Raw genomic sequence first — 19,154 nt, 5'->3', positions numbered from 1 at the left:
GAATTCCTTTAAACCCTTGAGCTATGTTAAATCATTTATTTCCTACTTCAATGTTTTAAAAATATCCAAGAAATATCTTAAAAATATAAAAAAATCTTGAAAATTAAAGCAATTTATTTTTTACTTCTCTATTTAAAATATTATAAAATCAGCAATATTTTTAAGTTAAATTCCATATTTTTCCCATAAAAGAAAGGTATAATACCCCCTCTTAAACACACAAAATTCCTCCTGTTTTTCCGTGTATGAAATTCCGAACCGAACACACCTTCAAGCTATGCTGGTGGAAACAAAAACCACTGCATATTTCAGGGCGCAGGCTGCATATGCAAATGAAACATTCCACACATTCCCCCCGAAGGCAAAAGGCCATTAAATGTCAAACCCGCAGACACAAAAAACAAACATCAGCGAACACATTTTCCCCAACCCGTTTTCGTTGACCAAATTAAAAAGCCATTTGGGCCTAGCCGAAGCCAACAGACTTTTGTGCCAAGTTACCTTTTTGGCTATTTGGCTGACGGCAATTCATAATATACCCACTACTACTACTACTACTGCTTTTTGAGTAGAAAAACATACAACCGGTTGATGGGTTTTATGAGTGCCAATCAAAGTTTATCGATTATGCGACAGCAATGCGTCTGCTTTTCATCAATTCAGTTTTCGATACCAATTCCGATCTGAAATGTGAGGCATATCTTTAACGATTCTCAACGGCACTAAATCTTCAAGGACAGGGAGCTGAAGTGAGTTAATCATGAATGATTTAACGAGTCGTAGACCATTTAATTGCCATTCAACTCGGACATGACAGCAATCGGTGATTAAAGCCAAACGAGACACTCACAAACAAAAATAAAACAAAAAAGCGACACCAAATTGTGTTCGCTTTTAACGACTTGACAAAGTCATTTAAGGAATTTCTTTTGACAATTTTGAGTGGAGTTTCCTCTTCAATGGGGAAATGGATACGGGCACCTGTAAGTTTTTCCGGTGGGGAAAGTGTGGCGGTGGAAGCTGTGCAGCACGCGCCATTTCGTTGGAAATTGAAAACGTGTCCAACATCGAGACATCAATTTTTAAACAGAAGTAATCACTTTGTAAACGCCGAGCGGAGAGGAAAAAAAATAAATATTCGAGCATATCCTTTGGGGGTTGACTTGGGCTAAGCCAGCGACCAGGGACCACAGTTGAGTCCTTCAAGTCCTTTTGGTCCTTTTCGGGCTTTTCGGGCTCTTATATTTTTTCGCCCTCGAAGCCTCAACCAGCAATTCTGGGGTTCGGCTTGGCTTGATTTCCAAATTTCTGCACGTAACAACGTAAAGTTGCAGAAATTTTTATACAATTTGTTGCATGCATAATTCACGAGGACAAAAATAAAGTTTGGGAGGGACCTCTGCTCGGGATTTATGTGGGTTGTGTTGTCTGGCTAAAGAACTTTCGGTGACTGTCGAGGAATTATGATGAGCCAACGAGAGCATCAAAGAAAGTGACTTAAACGGTTGGGGGTATTCAATTTGGGGGTAAGTAATGGTCTAAGCAATTTGTTTTCACCGAGAAAATAAAGGTATTCGAAATATTCCCTCCATTGAACAACCAATTGTGGTAATATTTTTCATTAACTTGATTTAAGGCTAGAAAGCTCTTGCTGGCTAATTGATGGCTGGGCAAATAAAATCGAAAATAAAGAAATTCGAATCCCAAACTGAGACCCCATATCAAACAACATTAAGACCCCCGTTAATCTATCGAAACGAGCGCCACCATTTGTCTGCTTAAATATATTAAAAAAAAAAACCAATCATGCACACACGTTTTAATTGCCGTCCGCACTAAAAACTGAAAATCCAAATAAGCTAAAAATTTATTAAATTCTCATTTATCAAATGCCATAAATCACGACGCGTCTGCGTTGTATTTTATTTCAAATGATCTATCAACAGTTGCCATTTGTTGCCTCACTTCAGCAGACGCTTTTATGACTAGCTAATTTGGTTTGTTTTTGATTTTGATTTGTCAGTTTATTATTATTGTTTATTGTTGGTCTGTCAATGATACGCTCTCGCTTTTTTCGGTGGTTTCGGTGGCTCAATGAACTATAAAAAACTAATGTTTCAGAGTTTCGCTAACTGTGTGTGCTGTGTGCTCCTGACAAGTGAATGAAAGGCCGAATGATGATGTCAATCTATCAAATACACACACTCCCCCTTTCAGATGCTTTTTTTTTGCCTAACCATAGCACTCACACACACCTCTAGGCCTGTCAACTTTTACTTTCCGAATGACCTTTGCTAAACTGTCAAAATTTGTGTCAAAATGTGTGAGTGTTGCTGCGGGGATGTTGATGTTGCTGCTGTGCTGTACTGTATTTGCATTTGACAGCTGCTGTCGGACGTTCGCTGCCCTCACATATATGTACATATATATATTTTTCGCACTTTTGCAGCAGACGCAAAACGCGGCTTTGAACTACTAAATCATTTTTGACAGTTGGCAGCGAAGCCGGGGAAAGCCCCCAGTTGCTGTCTCTTTCGCCCATGACCTTGAGAACCGTTACACAGACACCACACACACACAGACAGCAATTTTTATTCCGATGGCGTAGCCTTTGTTTATGCAATAAATTAAAAGCAATAATTTTTCATCTTGAGCCAGCAGCAGCAGCAACAGTTGAAAGTTCGCCCGCTGCGGCGCAACAACATTAATTTTACACACACACACACGTTGAAAGTGAGAAAGAGAGGGCCATATAGTGAACCGAAAGAGAGGGGGCATTTTGATAAAGTACCGCCATGGCAATGGCATTGTTTTTAACTCGCTGCGACTGCGCTAAAAGCGAACAAAAAAAATGTGCAGAAACAATAATTCAACTTGTGCTCCACATACACAAATATACATATACACGGACTGCAGGTTCAACGGACGCTTTGCGCCTGCGCAGGGTTAAACAAATTGCAGCTGTCTCCCTCTGTCGCCCTAGCCCCTCTCGCTCGCACTCCCACCATCTGTGTGTGTGTGTGTGTGCCATTAATTCTAGCGCTTGCCGGCTTGTTTGACAGTTCTGACAGACGATTATTTAAAGTTGTGCTTAAACGCTCGCTGTCCCTGTCTCTTTCTCTTTCTCTTTCTCTCGGGTTCTTGGCCATGGCCCACGGCTGTCTGCAACCGCCTCCGCCCCTCCCCCCCTGCCACGCCCCTGCCCCCCAACGCCCACGGGGGCAAGCCCAGGGAAATAATACAAATTACACTTTTGGCATATTGTTCGGCTGCTCTCCTTTTTGGCCAGCCTAAAATAAAAGCTCTTTTTGTAGGTTACTGGGTCTCTCGAACTTGAATTCGCACAGCAAACAAGTTGGTAAATCGGTCTTCAATGAGGTTATCTTAACAGATACCATACTTATAGGGAAGAATGCAACTTTTGGATTATCATATGATATGATATAATATAGTATATGTATATAACATGATTATATGATGATATTTATTACATTATTAGGAAAAAACCTTAGCTTCACCAAAGTTTTTACATTTTATAAGTAGGTATCAGTCTAAACCAAAATTCTTCTTTGTTTTGAAGAAGGGTTCCTAATATTTTCAGGATTCATTTTTAAAAGATGAAATGTTACCGACTATAATATAACATGATATAGGGATATTATATATATATGGATTTAACATTTGCAATTTAATAGACCTTTACCTAAATTTCTATTTACTACCTATCACTTTCCAACTTAAATTCTTTAAATTTCATCAATATATCTATCACCTCGGTCTTTAGTACCCACTCAAACTTCATCACCACAAACCAGTACGATTACGACCTCTTTTCGGTGCAGGAAAAACAATCGAATGTGAGTTACATTCAAGCGGCCCTACACTTGCCTTTTTAACGATTTAAATGCTCTGGCACGCCATTCCTCAATTTAACGCATCATAAAGAGGGGAAAACTGCATCCTGAGCTGGGGATTTTACGACCCAGAGGAGGCTGCTTAGCCCGGCAAAAAAATATATATACAGAACACAGAAAGAAAAGCCCCACATGGAGGGCCGCTCGCCGCTCGCCGATCATAAATCAAATTTCAATTCACGTGCCGGTCGCTCGTCCATTCGTTTTTGCCTCATGTTCATTAATGAAAGCGAAATGCGCTTATATAATGCCGTAATGCCGGCGACTATCGGCCCTCGGACATCATCAAAACTGCCACTGATTTTCGCAGCGCAAAAATTGGCACAAGTTCGTCATCATCATCTGTCGGTTGTTTTATATTTTGTACCCCCCTCTTATTTTTCAGGGGGCGTGGCCCACATGCACGTTGAAAGCTCCGGAGACCGCCAATGTTCAATTTATGAGCCGCAGACAGTATACCCAGTCCCTATAGCCCTTGTCCCTCTTAATCGATTGTAGTTTTTAATTAAAATTTAACTTTATAATGATTTTTTATCAGCTGTCCCGGTCGGTCGCCGTCTGTTTAAGTCTAAATTAAAAAGAAATTTCTCATTTTAAAAGATCGCAGAAACAGGAAGCCGCGACCGTGAGCAAAGTGGGCGTGGATCGGGCATGAACGTGATCGCGAACGGGATTAGTGACAGACATCAAAGAGAGGGGCTAAGGAACCAGGAATCCCAGACCCCAAAACCCTATATCGATGATCATGCCCTTGGCCATCGGCCAAACTTTGATTGATGTGCGAACCAAGAGGACAGCACGTGTTTCACTTCAGTTCTACTGGGTATACCATATCTTAAACTTACAGACTATCAATCTACTCTATATAGAGATGTGTTAAATGGCTTAATGCGGAATGTGACTTACCATCATATGTTAGTTCTGAAGGATTGAGTGATGATAAGAACTTACCATCTGCAAAGAGAAGAGAAGGGGAAAAGCGAATTAATTTCAATTAAGACTGTCCACATGCATTATAATAATTAGGTATCAATAAATTGTGATTAACCAATAATCTGTGGTATACTTTTTTACCTCCTTTCAAACAAAGTACAAATCTTGTTACTTGTTACTTGTTAATTTTATGTAATATTCTAACCAGAACTAGAAACATTATATCATTTTGTTTGTCTATAGCTGTAAACCAAAATCAGTAAACACTGCGTATATGGGTATACAATTTTTATGTGGGGTATTAAAAATGCACATATTTTCCTGCCCATGTTTGCTCCCACTCTTCTACCCTTTTTTTTCTCCATAAATGAAGCATTAAAACGCTTAATTACATGCGTTTTATTGTTGCTGTTATTGAACGATATAGTTTTTGTCGGGGTTTTTGTTTGGCTTTTGTTTGCTACCTTTCTGCAATTTTTGGTCTTCCTGCCACGCGTTTTATTCTATCCGCATACACATATTTTTTTTTTTGCTTTGGTGCTTGATTAATTTTATTATTGTGCAGCATTTAATTTAATACGCATTGCGGCGCATAATGTACAATAATTATTTTAAATTCACTTTGACAAGCGCACACACCCACGCTAACCGCTTTCATTTCCCTGTTAATGTTAATTTAATATTTTTACATTGTGCCCGTATTTTAATTTTGCCTGCGGTTTGCCATGTTTGTTCCCGCTGAAAATTGTTCAACTTTTTCGCTTATTTTTTTCGCTTTTGTTATCATAAAACAAAAATGCAAATTAACGCAGAATCCTCTTCTGCTGTTTCATCTCTTTTTGTATTGTTAATTATTTATGGCTGTCATGGTGCATTTTTTCCCCCTTAATTTTGCCGTGTTTTATCTTTTTTGCCGCATTTTATTTGCACGCATTTTATTTCAATAAATTATTAAAAATATATTTATTTTTTTTGCATTTTTTCAAGTGACATTCTATGGATATTTTAAGGCCATAAAGACAGCTGGCATTTTTTGTTAGCCAAAACGAGGTAATCCTTAAAAGCATGATATCGCAACTACTTCTTCCCGATTTCCGTTTGTGGTTACGAGCTTGTAATGCTTAATTTTAATTTTATTTTTATTACCCAGCAGGAGTTTTCTTCTTTTGTTTTTATTTCTTGTAAATAAATCAACGATAATTAACCTTCTGCAGCGCGTAGAAATAATTTTACTGTCAATGTTGTCACCACTGACAGTCGAACATCTTAAATCATTTTGTTGTTGTCGCTCTGTTTCCCGGTTTTTTAGTTGTTTTTGTTGTTGCTGTTGTTGTGCTGATCACAAAACGAAATTAAAAAGCGCAACAACGACGGACACTAAACACGGCTAAATGATCAACGCGCCCCGAAAATGCCAAATGCGCCAAATGAAATGCCAATTCGCACTCAATTGGAGGTAGCATTGCCGGACTGGCGACAAAACACCTTTTCGAAAAAGTCTTCTTGGGTCTTCACTGTCTCTTTCTTTTGCTCTGTTGCCGTCTCTTTCGCTGTCCGAGCAGGGAAAAAAGAAACTATATAATTTTCAAGACACGGAAATAAATACTTATATACCAAAAAATATTTGATGTTGTTATATTTATATTTTTCAGAGCAAATCCATTCTTTTCAGTAGCTATTCTGCACCAAAAATATTGGAAGGGTTCATTGGAAACCATTCGAAATTTTTTCTTATACAAAATAGATCATCTTTGCATTATATTGTAGAAAACAAATTTGCTATTTTTATCTTATACATTTTTAAAGTTCAGAATCAGTTTTTGTATATAGTTTTTCTACACTAAAAATAAAAAGAAAAACCATAAAAATGATATATGAACATATGATATGATATATTATATGATATATGATATGATATGATATGAACATTCTGAATTCTTCTTTATAGAACATTGTATTTAGAATACATTTTGAAGATGACATACTACATTTTCCATCAAATATTTCCCTTCTTTTAATGGTAATATAATTATAATCTTTTTTATAATATAAAATCAAATTGATCTCAAATCTATCCAAAATTTCCCTCTGTGCATCCCTTCTCCCTGATGCGTAGACGTCAAAATGCCGCGGTGGCAATTAAATGCCTTCGACGCTCATTGCCAACGCCTCAGTCTCGAATTGGACTTTGACTTTGGTTTGGAGACTGGGGTTTCAGGAGGAGTCTTCAGGAGGAGTCTTCAGGAGGAGTCTTCTGGAGGAGTCTTCCCCTGGGTTGGGCTGTGCTGGTTTACTACCTCTGTCCTGCGGGCAGAAGGCTTCCACTTCCATCTCCATCTCCACCTCCACCCTTTTTCCACCTGGTTGGGAGATTCAGAGAGTCGGAAAGTCGGGGCCACAAATAACGCCCAAATATGGCGCAATTTCATTCGCAACGCAACGAATCGATTGCCGATGCCACCGCTGCTGCTTTCAATTCGTTGCGTTTCGATTTATTTATCACCTGTCGTTGAAAATTGAAATTGCATTCGCCTCGAGACTTGGATTGTTTTTTTGTTTTTGGTTTTTTTGTTATTTTGTTTTTGCCTTAGTTTCATTTCGATTCGTTTCGTTTCGTTGTTTTTCGTCTTCGTCTTCTGTTGGCCAGGTAATCATTGTCAACAATTAATGAACAGCCATTGGTGGGCGTGGCAGTCGTTTAATGAACAAACCACCAAAGGGGCGGTGGTGCTTTTCCCCCCTGCTTTGGTTTTTTGTATCTTTTCCTCTAGATATATTTTATAAATTAGCCGAGGCCTTTTCCTATTAGAATGGCCAAAAAACTCATCAGCATAATGTAAGATGTTGTGTTGCTCGGGGCGATAATGAGCCATAATGGCGTTGGCCAAAAGGAGTTGGGGGGAGAGAAAGAAAAGGGCTGGAAGAGGGTCCAAAAACTGGTTCGAAGTCGCTGGTCTTAAGAGCTCTTAACGCCGTATGTATATATATATATTTTTTACATTTTTTTTTGTACCTCTCCTTTTTGCATATTTAAAAGCTTGATTCCGTTCAGACCGAACATTGATCGACTAATCAGCAAAAGGCAAAGAAGGGGTTGTGGAGGGGCTCTCCTTATCAATGCACTTTGCCGTGCTACACGTAAACTTACTTTAAACGCGCCAAACTTTTCATTGCCGATAAGGAGGGTAACTTCCGAAGCATCCTTGCCTCTAGACTGATAGTATTACATTGAGAAAAAATCGAGAATAACATTAAAAAATGTTTGAAGAAGAATAAATAGGTACCACCAAATGACTTCATCTTATTTTTAGACACTAGGCATATGTTCATTATTTTTTAGTACGCCCTAAAGAAGTTCTCAGATGCAGTAGCAAAACTTATTAATCACTTTTGTCATTAAATAACTTTTATTCAAAGAATTTTATTTTGTAGAACTTTTCTGAGAAAGACACGTTCTTAAGTCTGCAATCAAAATTCTAATTCTTCTTACTGAAGTTCTGATACATTTAAGAAAAACAGCGATAATTTAAATAAGATGGATGTAGATTAAGAATTTGCAATATTTTTAAAAAATGTAGGGCAAGTACCTGAGTAATTTTTAAAAATATATTTTGTAATGATACGATTACATATAAAAGTCCTGCTCTACAAATGAAGATCAACTTATAGTGGTTACTTGTTTTCATAAATAAAGTTCTTAATGATATTTTGATTAAAATTTCCCTCTGAATTTCCATAAATTTTTTTTTTCTGAGTGCACCCATTGATTTCCATCATTGTTTATGTACTTTGCATGCGCCTCGAGAGTTGCACTTGATTGGCAGGGAGTTTGGCAGGAGTTTTGCCCACTCAGGAGCGGAGTCATTAGAGCGGCAATTGGCCAGGGCCAAAAGGCTGAAAGGCTGAAAGCTGAAGGCTGAGCGTGTTCGTGCCGGCGGCGCGCGCTTCAACGCTTTAGTCTTGGCTCCATCTCCATCCACTGGATTCATTCTCCTCTCGATCCAAAGCCTGGCTCTATAGTCTTCGCTCTATAGACTATATGGTCTACGGGTCTGGTCTTGTGGCATGCGGACTTTTGTAGCAGACAAAATTGTCGACAAATAGTTTACACAGGCATGAAATTTTGCTGCCCCAGCGAGCAGGAAAAGAATGTTGTTGCTCTTGGCGCAGTTGTTGTTGCTGTCGGCGTTGCAGTTGTTGCAGCAGGAATGTTGCAGCAGCAACATGCAACACAAAAAGCTATTGGCGAAAGGCAAGGCAAATGGCATGGGGATAGATGGCTTGTGGATAGAGACAAGTGCAACATGATAGCCCACCTACAACCCACCGGCAACCAACCAACCACCACCCACCTGCCACAAAATGTTTAATTAAATTATGTGAGCAGAGCGATATGCTGCCCCAGGATTATGCATTGTATGCGGTCATTAATTCATATCAAAAGGGTAATTGAAAACCGCATAAATTAAACAACAGCGCAACAAAAAAAATATGTATAAAACAGAGCAATCAGTTTTTTATTCAAATTTCTTTCGCTGGGGAATGTGCAACGCGCGGCTTTGACATTTGGCTGCATTATAGTTTAATCTTATTAAAATATTTATTTTATTAAAATATGCATGCAATTTGTTAATTTAACTGCTGCGTTTGCTGTTATCCACCGCTGCCCCCCGGCGCCTACTATTTTATTTATGCAGCACTTTTCTCTTTGATACCCTGGAATAGCTTCAGGTATTTCCATGTTGAATGAAGTATATAGCTAAGAAATATTTTAATAAATAAAACCTTTGAATTTCCTATAAAACACTATGATATTAGTAATATTTATTGGTTTTGTGGATTAGTTAATTAGGTAAATGAATACCTATTATCGAGGGTATGCAAACCATCGACGACTCAACTTAATATACTTTTGCGCTCTCCATTTTTTTAGTTGGTCATCACTGATTTCGTGCTTTTATTGTGGCAGCCACTGCGCTTAATTGCATTTTGTATATGAATTAATGCATTTTTTATCAGCAACAATGCACCTACACACACAGAGAGACAGATGTGCTATATAAGCCTCTCCACATGCATGTTTTATTTATTTGTTGCCTCGTTTTTTTCGTGTATTTTTTCTTGTCATGGCGCCTGATAATGCAATGAAAACAACAAATGCGCCAACCGCAGAGGCTCACATTTTTTTTAATGCATTTTTTACGCTGCGAATATTTAATTTCATTTGTGGTTCGACCAATAAAATCCAACCAGGGATAGACAAAGTGTCATTCGAAGGCCGGTTAATCTTTTTAATATTAATATTCCGCTGCAAAACCCTCCAAGGATTCGGAGCATTTACCATATCATTAACAACTAGGCTGATATCGTGCCGTTAGGATCTTATTATATAGATCTAGATTCCCTAGAAAAATACAAAAATAAAAAAGGGTTTATGTTTACCCCGGGGCCGGCCAGTTGTACCTTATTCAGTTTCATTAAAATGCAATTAATATAGGCTTTCAGCACTCTCTGACGACTTTGGGGACTCCAAATGATACCCGGACTAGCAGCAAATTAGGGTGCGCCTATAATTAATAACAGTTTCAACGCAGATAAGCGGGGGTCGGGGGAAAATGTGAGGCATTTCATTAACTTCCCATTACATATTACACGAGCCGAAGACCCGAGGCCGCTGCAATTGTCCCAAAAACTCGGCCAACAGACACGTGTAAGCCCTATGCACACAGAAGTGCACGCAAGATTACACTGTTAAAAATTGTATTTAATTTTATGAAGTCCTAAAATAATACCTTAAAGTCTTTATACGTTTTTTTCTCAATCAATTTGATCTTAAATGGTATGGTATATGGTTTTTCCGGATCAAAAAATCACTTTTGTGGTTTTAAACATACTTTTTCTATACATTTCCCTACTGACCCTTATTTATTTGATTTTTTCCCGTGCAGACAGGGATAGAGAGTGCTTTGTATGAGTCAATCCATTAACGTTTTGATAAAAGATCTTTATGACGACACTCGAAGCGACGCCGGCAATCATCATCATCAGCCGAAGAGCCACAGAAATGGCTTTGGTACGTGTTGGCCGGCACAGAGAGATACATACGTTGGGTGAAAAGTAATTGCGTTTAAATGCGTTTACATTAAGGCCCAAAAAAAAAGAAAATTGTATATATATACACCTATATAATGCAAGGGAACTCGAGGCGACCTAATTGCACAGAGAGGCCTGGATGACCAGGGACAATTATTACATTACACTTGTAATGGCATTATTAATGCCGCTCGGTCTGATTGTTTTAACGCCATTTCCCAGGCGATAAGTCAGAAATAAATCTCCATTGGCGACTTTACGACAGCCAAAGGCCAAACACAAAAACCAAAGACCAAGAACCGAAAGATCGCCCAACTCCTCATCGCCACCCCTTCATAGTTTTTCTTTTTACGACTTTTTAATAGTTCTCACATAGATTTTATAGATCTTCGCGCTCTGAAGCTTTGATGGGGCTCCCCCACCAAATATTTGTTGTTCTTACTTCTGGCCAGAGCGCATAAAATTGATTTCCTTTTCCCGGTTTCCCGACTCGGGCGTTTACTTCTTTCTGGGCTGTCATAAAATTTATGTTTATGTCGTAAAATTTAGTTCGATTTTTTGCCCTTTGAGCAATCAATGTGCGTGTTTCACTCCCTCTATTTTTTCCTTGTTTTTTTCTGTTTTTTACTTTAGTTTTGGTGGACCACACCAGGTGTTTGCAAAGGGTTTTCGCCTGGCAGGCTCGAAGATAGAACAAAATAATACGCAACTTTTCCGGCCAAGAAATTGCTGCCTTCTTTGATATAAACAAACGACAGACATTTATTTTTATTACACACCTTTTTGGGGGGGACTTTCTTTTTTCGTTTTCCGAAGGGTGACACTTTGGTAGTAGATTCTAGTTATTCTAATGCACATTTCATAGGCAATTCCAAATTAGGCAATGTTTGGCAATGTACTTGTACATCCCACCCACCCTGTACATCAAGGTGTGGCCTTGTGGGATGGGATGGATGGTTTGGTTTGGGTTGGTGGGGGTGGTTACTTTCGCTTTTTCGGGGGCGGCTGTTCTGTGGGTTTCCCTCCTTATAAAAAAGTAATTTTCTCATTCGAGGCTTTTTGTATATTAGAAGAAATGGCTTTATTTATTTCTTATTTCTGGGCGTACAAGTGCGAAATGAGGAAAACTTTTCTGCCGACCGCTTTCACTTCAGTTCGCTCTACTCTACTCTACTCGCTTTTCTTTTATTTTACTTCACTTCAGTGTTTTTACTTTATTTTTTTTCTGGTTGGGCGCCCGTTAAATTGGCAAGTTTGTTGTGCTAAGTTTTTGGGGTCTCTGGCTGCCACTCGGAGCCCATAAATTAGACGCACAAATTAGAAATTATGTGCGCATTTAAATGTGAAGAGGAGCTCCGGTTCGCTCCCCATTTCTCCGGCTGTCTGCTCCATATGTTTGTATTTTCTCCTTCATTTTGGTTTTTTTTTTTGGGCCAACTTCACCGAGAGCTAATGAAATGGCAGTGGGTTGCCGTTGCCTTTTAGTCAAACTCAATGAATATTTGAAGAGCCAGCAAACGAATGGTTTTCGCAACAGCAACAGTACAACAAAAAAAAATATAAGAAACAAAAGTATAAGTACGAAAACGCCAGGCGAAAATGGAACTTTTGTGCCACGGCGCCATTTGGCGCTACAAAAGATATTTTTCCATTGAAAGCGTTATATGGCCGGGGCGAAAAAGTTGTTTAAATTTAGCACAAGACACATGTGTGTACACACATCTCCGTTCAGTGGGTGTTGCGACTTACAAGCCCCAGAAATTCCGCATTTCGCATTTCTTTGTGCCGGATTCTTATTTTATTTCTCGAAGACCCGGAGACAATTGCACAAGCAAAATGAAAATGACTCAAAATTGCAGACAGTTCAATGATCATCTTTGGTTCCTTGCCCTCGTGATCTCAACACTTTTATCAGCCCATTTGCATCGCTCAAGGAAAAGTCCGTTCCCCCCTTCAATTTTGCTAATGTCGTTTATCATTAGGGTAGGCTAACCTACAATTTCCATACCGCTGGGCCCAGAAAATGTATATATAAATATATACGTGTGTATTTACCGTCAATTTTCTACACAATTTTCTTTAGCGTTTTGTGGCACAATTTTCCTCCTGTTGACGCTAGATAATTTCTTGTTTTTCGAGGGCAGTGGACGAACGCATTACAAAATGTCAAAATTTCCTCACAAAACGCCCTCGACACGCTCCAACCAGGTGGGCGGTTCTTTTTTTTTTTTTTTTTTTTTGGGTAGACAGGGGCGGAGGTGGTTCGTTAGTTAAGTTAAGTTAGTAGGTGGCATAACAAAACAACGGAGGAAAACAAAACTGAGAGGCAAGTTGGTCAGGTGAACACAGAACCACCGACCTACCACGCCCATCACTCAGCCACAAGGCGCACAATTTGTCATTGAATGTTTGCCCAGGCAAAAGAGGCGGAAGGTGATGGGGGAGGGGCTGCAGCCACGCCCACTGCGGTCAGTGGGCGCAGGGGATGGTCCTACACAGGAATAGAAAATGTACTATACTATACTATACTATCTAAAATAATGAAGTTAAAATATAGATTTTAAAGTATATTATAGATTTTTTAAGACTAAACATCCCAAGTCCTTATCACATATCGACTAAACTAACTAAAATATTAAAGTTAAAATAAAGATTTTCAAAAATGTTATGGATTTACTTAGGACTAAACATCTCAAGTCCTTATCATCATAAGTTATTCATTCATCACTTTTTAAATATTTTTTAAGTAAAAGCACCTTCGATATTTTCTCTCCCTGTAATATCTTAGCTGTTTTGTTTTCGAAGCGTACAAAACGGAAACCAGGTCTCTTTAAGGGGGCTGTGGATAATGCCAGTAGTGGGCGTGGCTGGTCGAGAGGTTGTCGGCTAGCCTGCCCAAAACATGAGCTGCTTAATTTGCCTGGCCAGGCATTTAAAAAGCATTTAGCATACAGTGGCGTCAATGAAAATATGTCCACTGAACAGAAAATATTTTAGGAAATTTACAGGCCTCTAATATATAATATTATAAAAGAAAACCTTAAAAAGATTATAGCATTCTAAAAACTGGCCAAGATCTTGGGGATTTTCAAATTAAAGATCTAAAATATTTTATATAGAACTCTCTTGCACAAAATCTGTGATATTTTTCATGAATCTTAAGCTTGATAATTTCCTTATAAAGATGATCCGATTTCTCAGCGTGTTCCCTACGGATTTCGCTGCTATCTCCGGCGTATGTCATTGATTCTGGTTTCAGCGAAAATGAGAGGTCGTCAGGGCTCACAGCACACTCACAAAAACACACTTGAGCACCGAGCGGGAGAGCCGTATAATTATAATTGCTGATAAATGCCTCATACTAATAAACACTTGGAACCAAGAGGCATATGGTTGGGGGGATATGTCAGATCGGGATTGGGATCGGGACGTGTGACGCTAATGACACTTGGCTTCGTCGGGCAAAAATGAAATGATTTGTGTGAGAGATTGCATGCCGCGCAGTGATTTGTGATTTGTGTGTTGAGAAATGCAGTTTTAAACTGCAAAACTGCAAAACTGGCAGCTTGATAAGCTCCGCCACTGTCATCAGCAGCATACGGCACTTGATAGCTCTATTAATGGCACGCCACCATCACGCCATCTCTTTCGCATTCCCATATACCCGTCTCTCTTACGCGGATGCAATTCAAAGAGACGGACGCCGAAATGAATGCGAAAATAATGAATAATAAAAGTCGGGAGTACATGATTTTTAATGTTTTCTTGCGAATGAATAGCACTGAGGTTAAGGCAGGGACAGAAATTAAAAAGAAATACTTATCTCTAGCTGTCTGTATGTCTCTCTCTCTCTCTCTCTCCACCGTACTTGCCGTCTCTTTCGCAAGCTTATCATTCGAATGACTTGAGTTTGAGTGTTCGGCCGGCTGTGTCTAATTTATGCGACCGCTAGTGTGGCAGATCCATAACTATATTACGACGATAAGTGTAAAGCTAGACAAATTTCAAGTCAAAAGCGACCACCCATGAAACGCGATTCTCAGCGAAAGAGACGGGTATACAGCGCGTGCGAAAGAGACGGCACGGAAGTTTGCATTTTGTTCGGGAGTTTTTTTTTATTATCAAGCAACCCTCGAAAGACTTTTTGGTGTTGCTTGTTTGTCAACTCCCGGCGACCTTCGGCCTCATCCTCCCAGAAAAATATTCAGAAAAAACATTTTTCGGAAACTCCCAATGCTGGTGTTGATGATTCCGTTGATGTGAGGGTTACCCCGGGAAGATCCCGTCCTGACTGCCGGGAAATTCGATGCGCATTCTATTCATTGGCGTGTCGGTCCAGAAATATGATAATGCGTACCCAAAAAAAAAGCAACAGTCAGTTCGTAAATTTTCATTGTAAAATAAGAACAAGTCCCGTCAGTCGTTCAGTTCGCTTTTTTAGGGGATGAAGATGTATTGCCTTTTGTGTCGTTTGACGTAATGTTACATAAGCTCTCTATGGTCCCTGGTTCCCATTCCTCATTATGAAACATCGCATTTCTGTTTCAATTTTTACGAGTGCGAGTGCGAATCAACCCGAGCGGAATCCCAAACGTGCAGCAGCTGGTATGGCACGTTTTCTAGGGGTTAGGGATTCCTATTCCTATTCCGATTCCAATTCCTATGCCTATGCCAAAAAGATAACCCCGAACAGATATGGGCAATTTCTGTCAGCCCTTTCAAAAGGTTTTTTCTTCGTTCTCGTTAATGCGTAAAATTTTAATTTCATTTTTTTGTCGATCGTCTGTCTGTCTGGTTTGGGAAATTCGTGACAGCGTTTTGACAAAAGAGTTAAAAAGTTGTGGGAACGATAAAAAGATGGATCGCTCAGATACGAGAGAGGTGTGAATTATGATTGGATGTCATGTAAATATTAAGGGGAAAGGAATTTACTCCATTGATTTGTCAGAAATAAAATAGCGCACTCTAAAATTTGCATGAGGAATCCAAGAGAACCGCATTTCCTTTCCCAAAACCAAAAAGACAATAGAATTAAAAGAGGGTGGAGGAGTGAGTGAACCAAAAGTGAGGAAAATGCTTTCACATCACAAAAGACAGAGAAAACTCCCAAGGCGAGTGGACTGGACTGAGTTGAAGTGCCTGAGAAAAACTGTCAACGCTGAGGGGCGCATAGGAAAACAGGGAAAACCCAAATGGAAATTGTCTAATTGTGCGTGGTAAGATAACAAAGCAGAGTTAGAGCTTCCTGTTATTGTTATTCCTCTTGTTGCTGTTAAACATTCATTCCATCAATGTAAATAAGCTAGAACAACAGAGCATCGGACCAAAGATAATCGCTTTAGTGGGATGGTATGGGGGTTATAAACCAAGGAAAAAAGTGCACTTCACACAAGGTCGGGTAGGATTTAAATGCCGCAGTGACAAAAACAAGCTGCCATCCCTCACACATCCCTCTTTCACTTTGATCCAAAGGATACTCTACTCTATGTATGTTTTAAAACTGTAACAATTGGCAATTGTGTGGGTCTTGCGGCTTGACGAACTTCCCGAGCGGAAAGGATAACACGCACTTTTCGAGCCCAACCCCCATGAATGTTAATTTACGTCACGCAGCATTTTCAATCAATGTCAGTGGCGGCGGGGTAGGGGGTTTGGGTTCCTTTTTTTCGGTGAAAATCAAGGGGTTGCTGAACGACGACCGCCTGCAGTTTCTGTTTATTTTCGTTAGCAATTTTATTTCCCTGACCCCCAGGATTGATCTCGTTTTGATTTGCATTTAAGCGCGACACTTGACGACTTGCCGTGTAAATAAACAGATTGGGCTTTAAATTTGTGGTATCTTTGGCTCTTTAACGCGGCATTAGCTCGTCATCCCAAAGTATGTATGGGATTTAATTGAAGTCTGACTGAAGTTGATGAGGGTGATGGTATGGTATAATTACAGGGTCTGCGGCTGTCAGTTGGAGTTGATTCGTTTTTATAGGGAAATCTATCGCCCATTTAAGGGGTTTCTTTTTATATATAATTATACACGAGAAATATCTTTAAGGTCTTAGGAGGAGACAACATTCCCCCTACTTCCATGACCTCTGCTCGCACAATTCATGGAAATTTCACGTTGCGCATCCTTGTGCACTGAGCTCTTTGGTCCTTCATGCCCTTTCTTTTTCTTTGTGCTCTCTCTCTTTCGGCTGGGGCATGAAATTCCTGTCAAAATTGATAAAAATCACATTTTCCATTTGAATAACATTTTACGAATTCGTGCATAAAATTACGACAGAAAAATATTCCCTTTGCAGTGGAATTTCTGCAGCTCAGAGAATATATATGTATATATTCTTTGGCAACCGCATTCCGCCCTTCCGTTGCCTTGTCTACTTAAAATGTGGAAAATATCTATTTGCTACGCCCGAAATACGCGACGCAAATTTCCCACAGAGGGGCTTGCCATTTTCTTATCGCTCGGAAAACAAGAAGAAGCTGCGCTCCAAAAATTAACATGGAAATTTTGCGCCCTGCTAGAAATTATTCAACTGTAGATAATTTCTATTGAGTGCTCGTCGGTCGTTGGGAGTGCACAACTTGAACTATGCCGAAATTTAATTTGTCTACAAAGTCAAACGACGTGTAGATAAATCAATCAAAATGGCGCGCACACACGACCACATAAAAAATAAATATATATTCCTCTTTATATATACACATCGATGGAACTCGCACACTCAATCGTTAAAGTTGCCGTTCGGCGCGCTTTAAAGTTTTTCGAATTTGACGTCAACGTCAATGGATTGGCTGCGGAACGCCTCCTACTCTCCAGAGCCCTCTTCAAACCCCTTTTTCTTTCATTTACACAGGGAAATATATTGGTAACCATATAAGAACATATCATATAGTAAATAATTTCATATGTTTTTATATCATAAAATATCATATCATATCATATCATAACATTATCACATCACATCATATCATATCATATAATATCATATCATATCATATCATATCATATCATATATTATATCATATAGGTATATATAATCATATTATTTGATATGATATCACTATAATTATATTTATATTATATATTTTCAAGCTTGGAATGCCATTTTCTAACTATTTTAAAAAAATTCCTTTATAAAATTTAATTTTCCCTTAGATTCATATATATTTTTATGTTTTCTGACAGTGCACAAATTCTTCTAGCAGTGAAACTGCATTATCACCTTGGGGCCCCCCACTCAATCCTCGTTTTTTCCCTGTTTTTTGGAGAGCAGACGACGAGTGGCCCCAGAGTGTCTTTTTCGAGTGCTGTTTTGGCCAGGTCTTTTGTTTTTTTCGCTGCCGCCATACAAACAAAAGGGGAAAACAACGCACTCGCGCTCTCAGAAGAAATACAAAAATAAGGTGAAAAAAAAATACAGAAACAAAATATTATTTTTGCCTATCACCATAAATAATTCACCTGACGCCCCGACACCCCTCCCTTGGTCAGCACACACGAGATCTTCAAAAAGAAGCGCCAAGTGCAAAGTCAGTCGCACTCGAAAAAAAAAAATATTGAAAAAGCAACAACATCGAGAGTGTGGGGAAAATACTAAAATACAAAAAACAAAAAATACACATAAAACTCTTCTGCAGGCTGAAGTGGAGTTTGGAGTGGAGTGGAGGGTCCACAGAGCACCAAGCTCCAAGTTCCGATCTCCAAGACAGGCAGTCTAGGGCCTCAAAACCGAAGATCTGAGGGCTGTCCCTAGGAAAAGTCGTTGCTCATGTGAGGTTTGGTTTTTTCGTACTTGTTGTTTTTCCACCAGTTGTAGTTGTTGTTACTCTTTTGTCAAGTTGTTGTACGATTACGCGGCAAGCTTGTTCGAAAAGCTTTGGCGGCACTTGAAACTGAGGCAAACAACATAATCAAAAGAGGGAGACAGACGCCTCAAGAGGTGTGAAGTGTGTAACACATTCAATAGGGATTAAGCCGATCGAAACTGGCTAAAATCAGCATAAGTTTTGCTATGTTTGGGTCTTAAAGTTAGGAATTAAAGCGTTTCGATGGAATATGCATGGAATGGTGATCAAAATTGGTAGCAAGGCTCAAATGTTTCCTATAAAGATGCTTATGTTTTGGATCGTATCATATTGTTCTTTCAAGAGATCCATATTTACCATGTAATTTCCCCCAGAATTAAAGTTATAGTACACTTTTTTCCTAATAAA

The 19,154-nt window shown here is 39.2% G+C and overlaps 1 protein-coding gene across 3 annotated transcripts in view; it reads right to left on the bottom strand.

The window, feature by feature from the left end:
- Positions 1 to 19,154, bottom strand: part of hth (Meis homeobox homothorax) — a 111,099-nt gene that overhangs the window by 37,692 nt on the left and 54,253 nt on the right. For 2 of the 3 annotated variants that reach the window (XM_036817167.3, XM_036817166.3), the window contains exon 8: positions 4,821 to 4,868. The exons of the other annotated variant lie outside the window; for it this stretch is intronic. In XM_036817167.3, coding sequence (XP_036673062.1) covers positions 4,821 to 4,868 — 48 coding nt within the window. The remainder of the gene's footprint in view (positions 1 to 4,820; positions 4,869 to 19,154) is intronic. 3 annotated transcript variants of the gene reach the window in all.

Source organism: Drosophila suzukii, chromosome 3 (genome assembly GCF_043229965.1).
Source record: "Drosophila suzukii chromosome 3, CBGP_Dsuzu_IsoJpt1.0, whole genome shotgun sequence".
Classification (NCBI taxonomy): Eukaryota; Metazoa; Arthropoda; class Insecta; order Diptera; family Drosophilidae; genus Drosophila; species Drosophila suzukii.
This window is presented reverse-complemented; position numbering and strand designations above follow the sequence as displayed.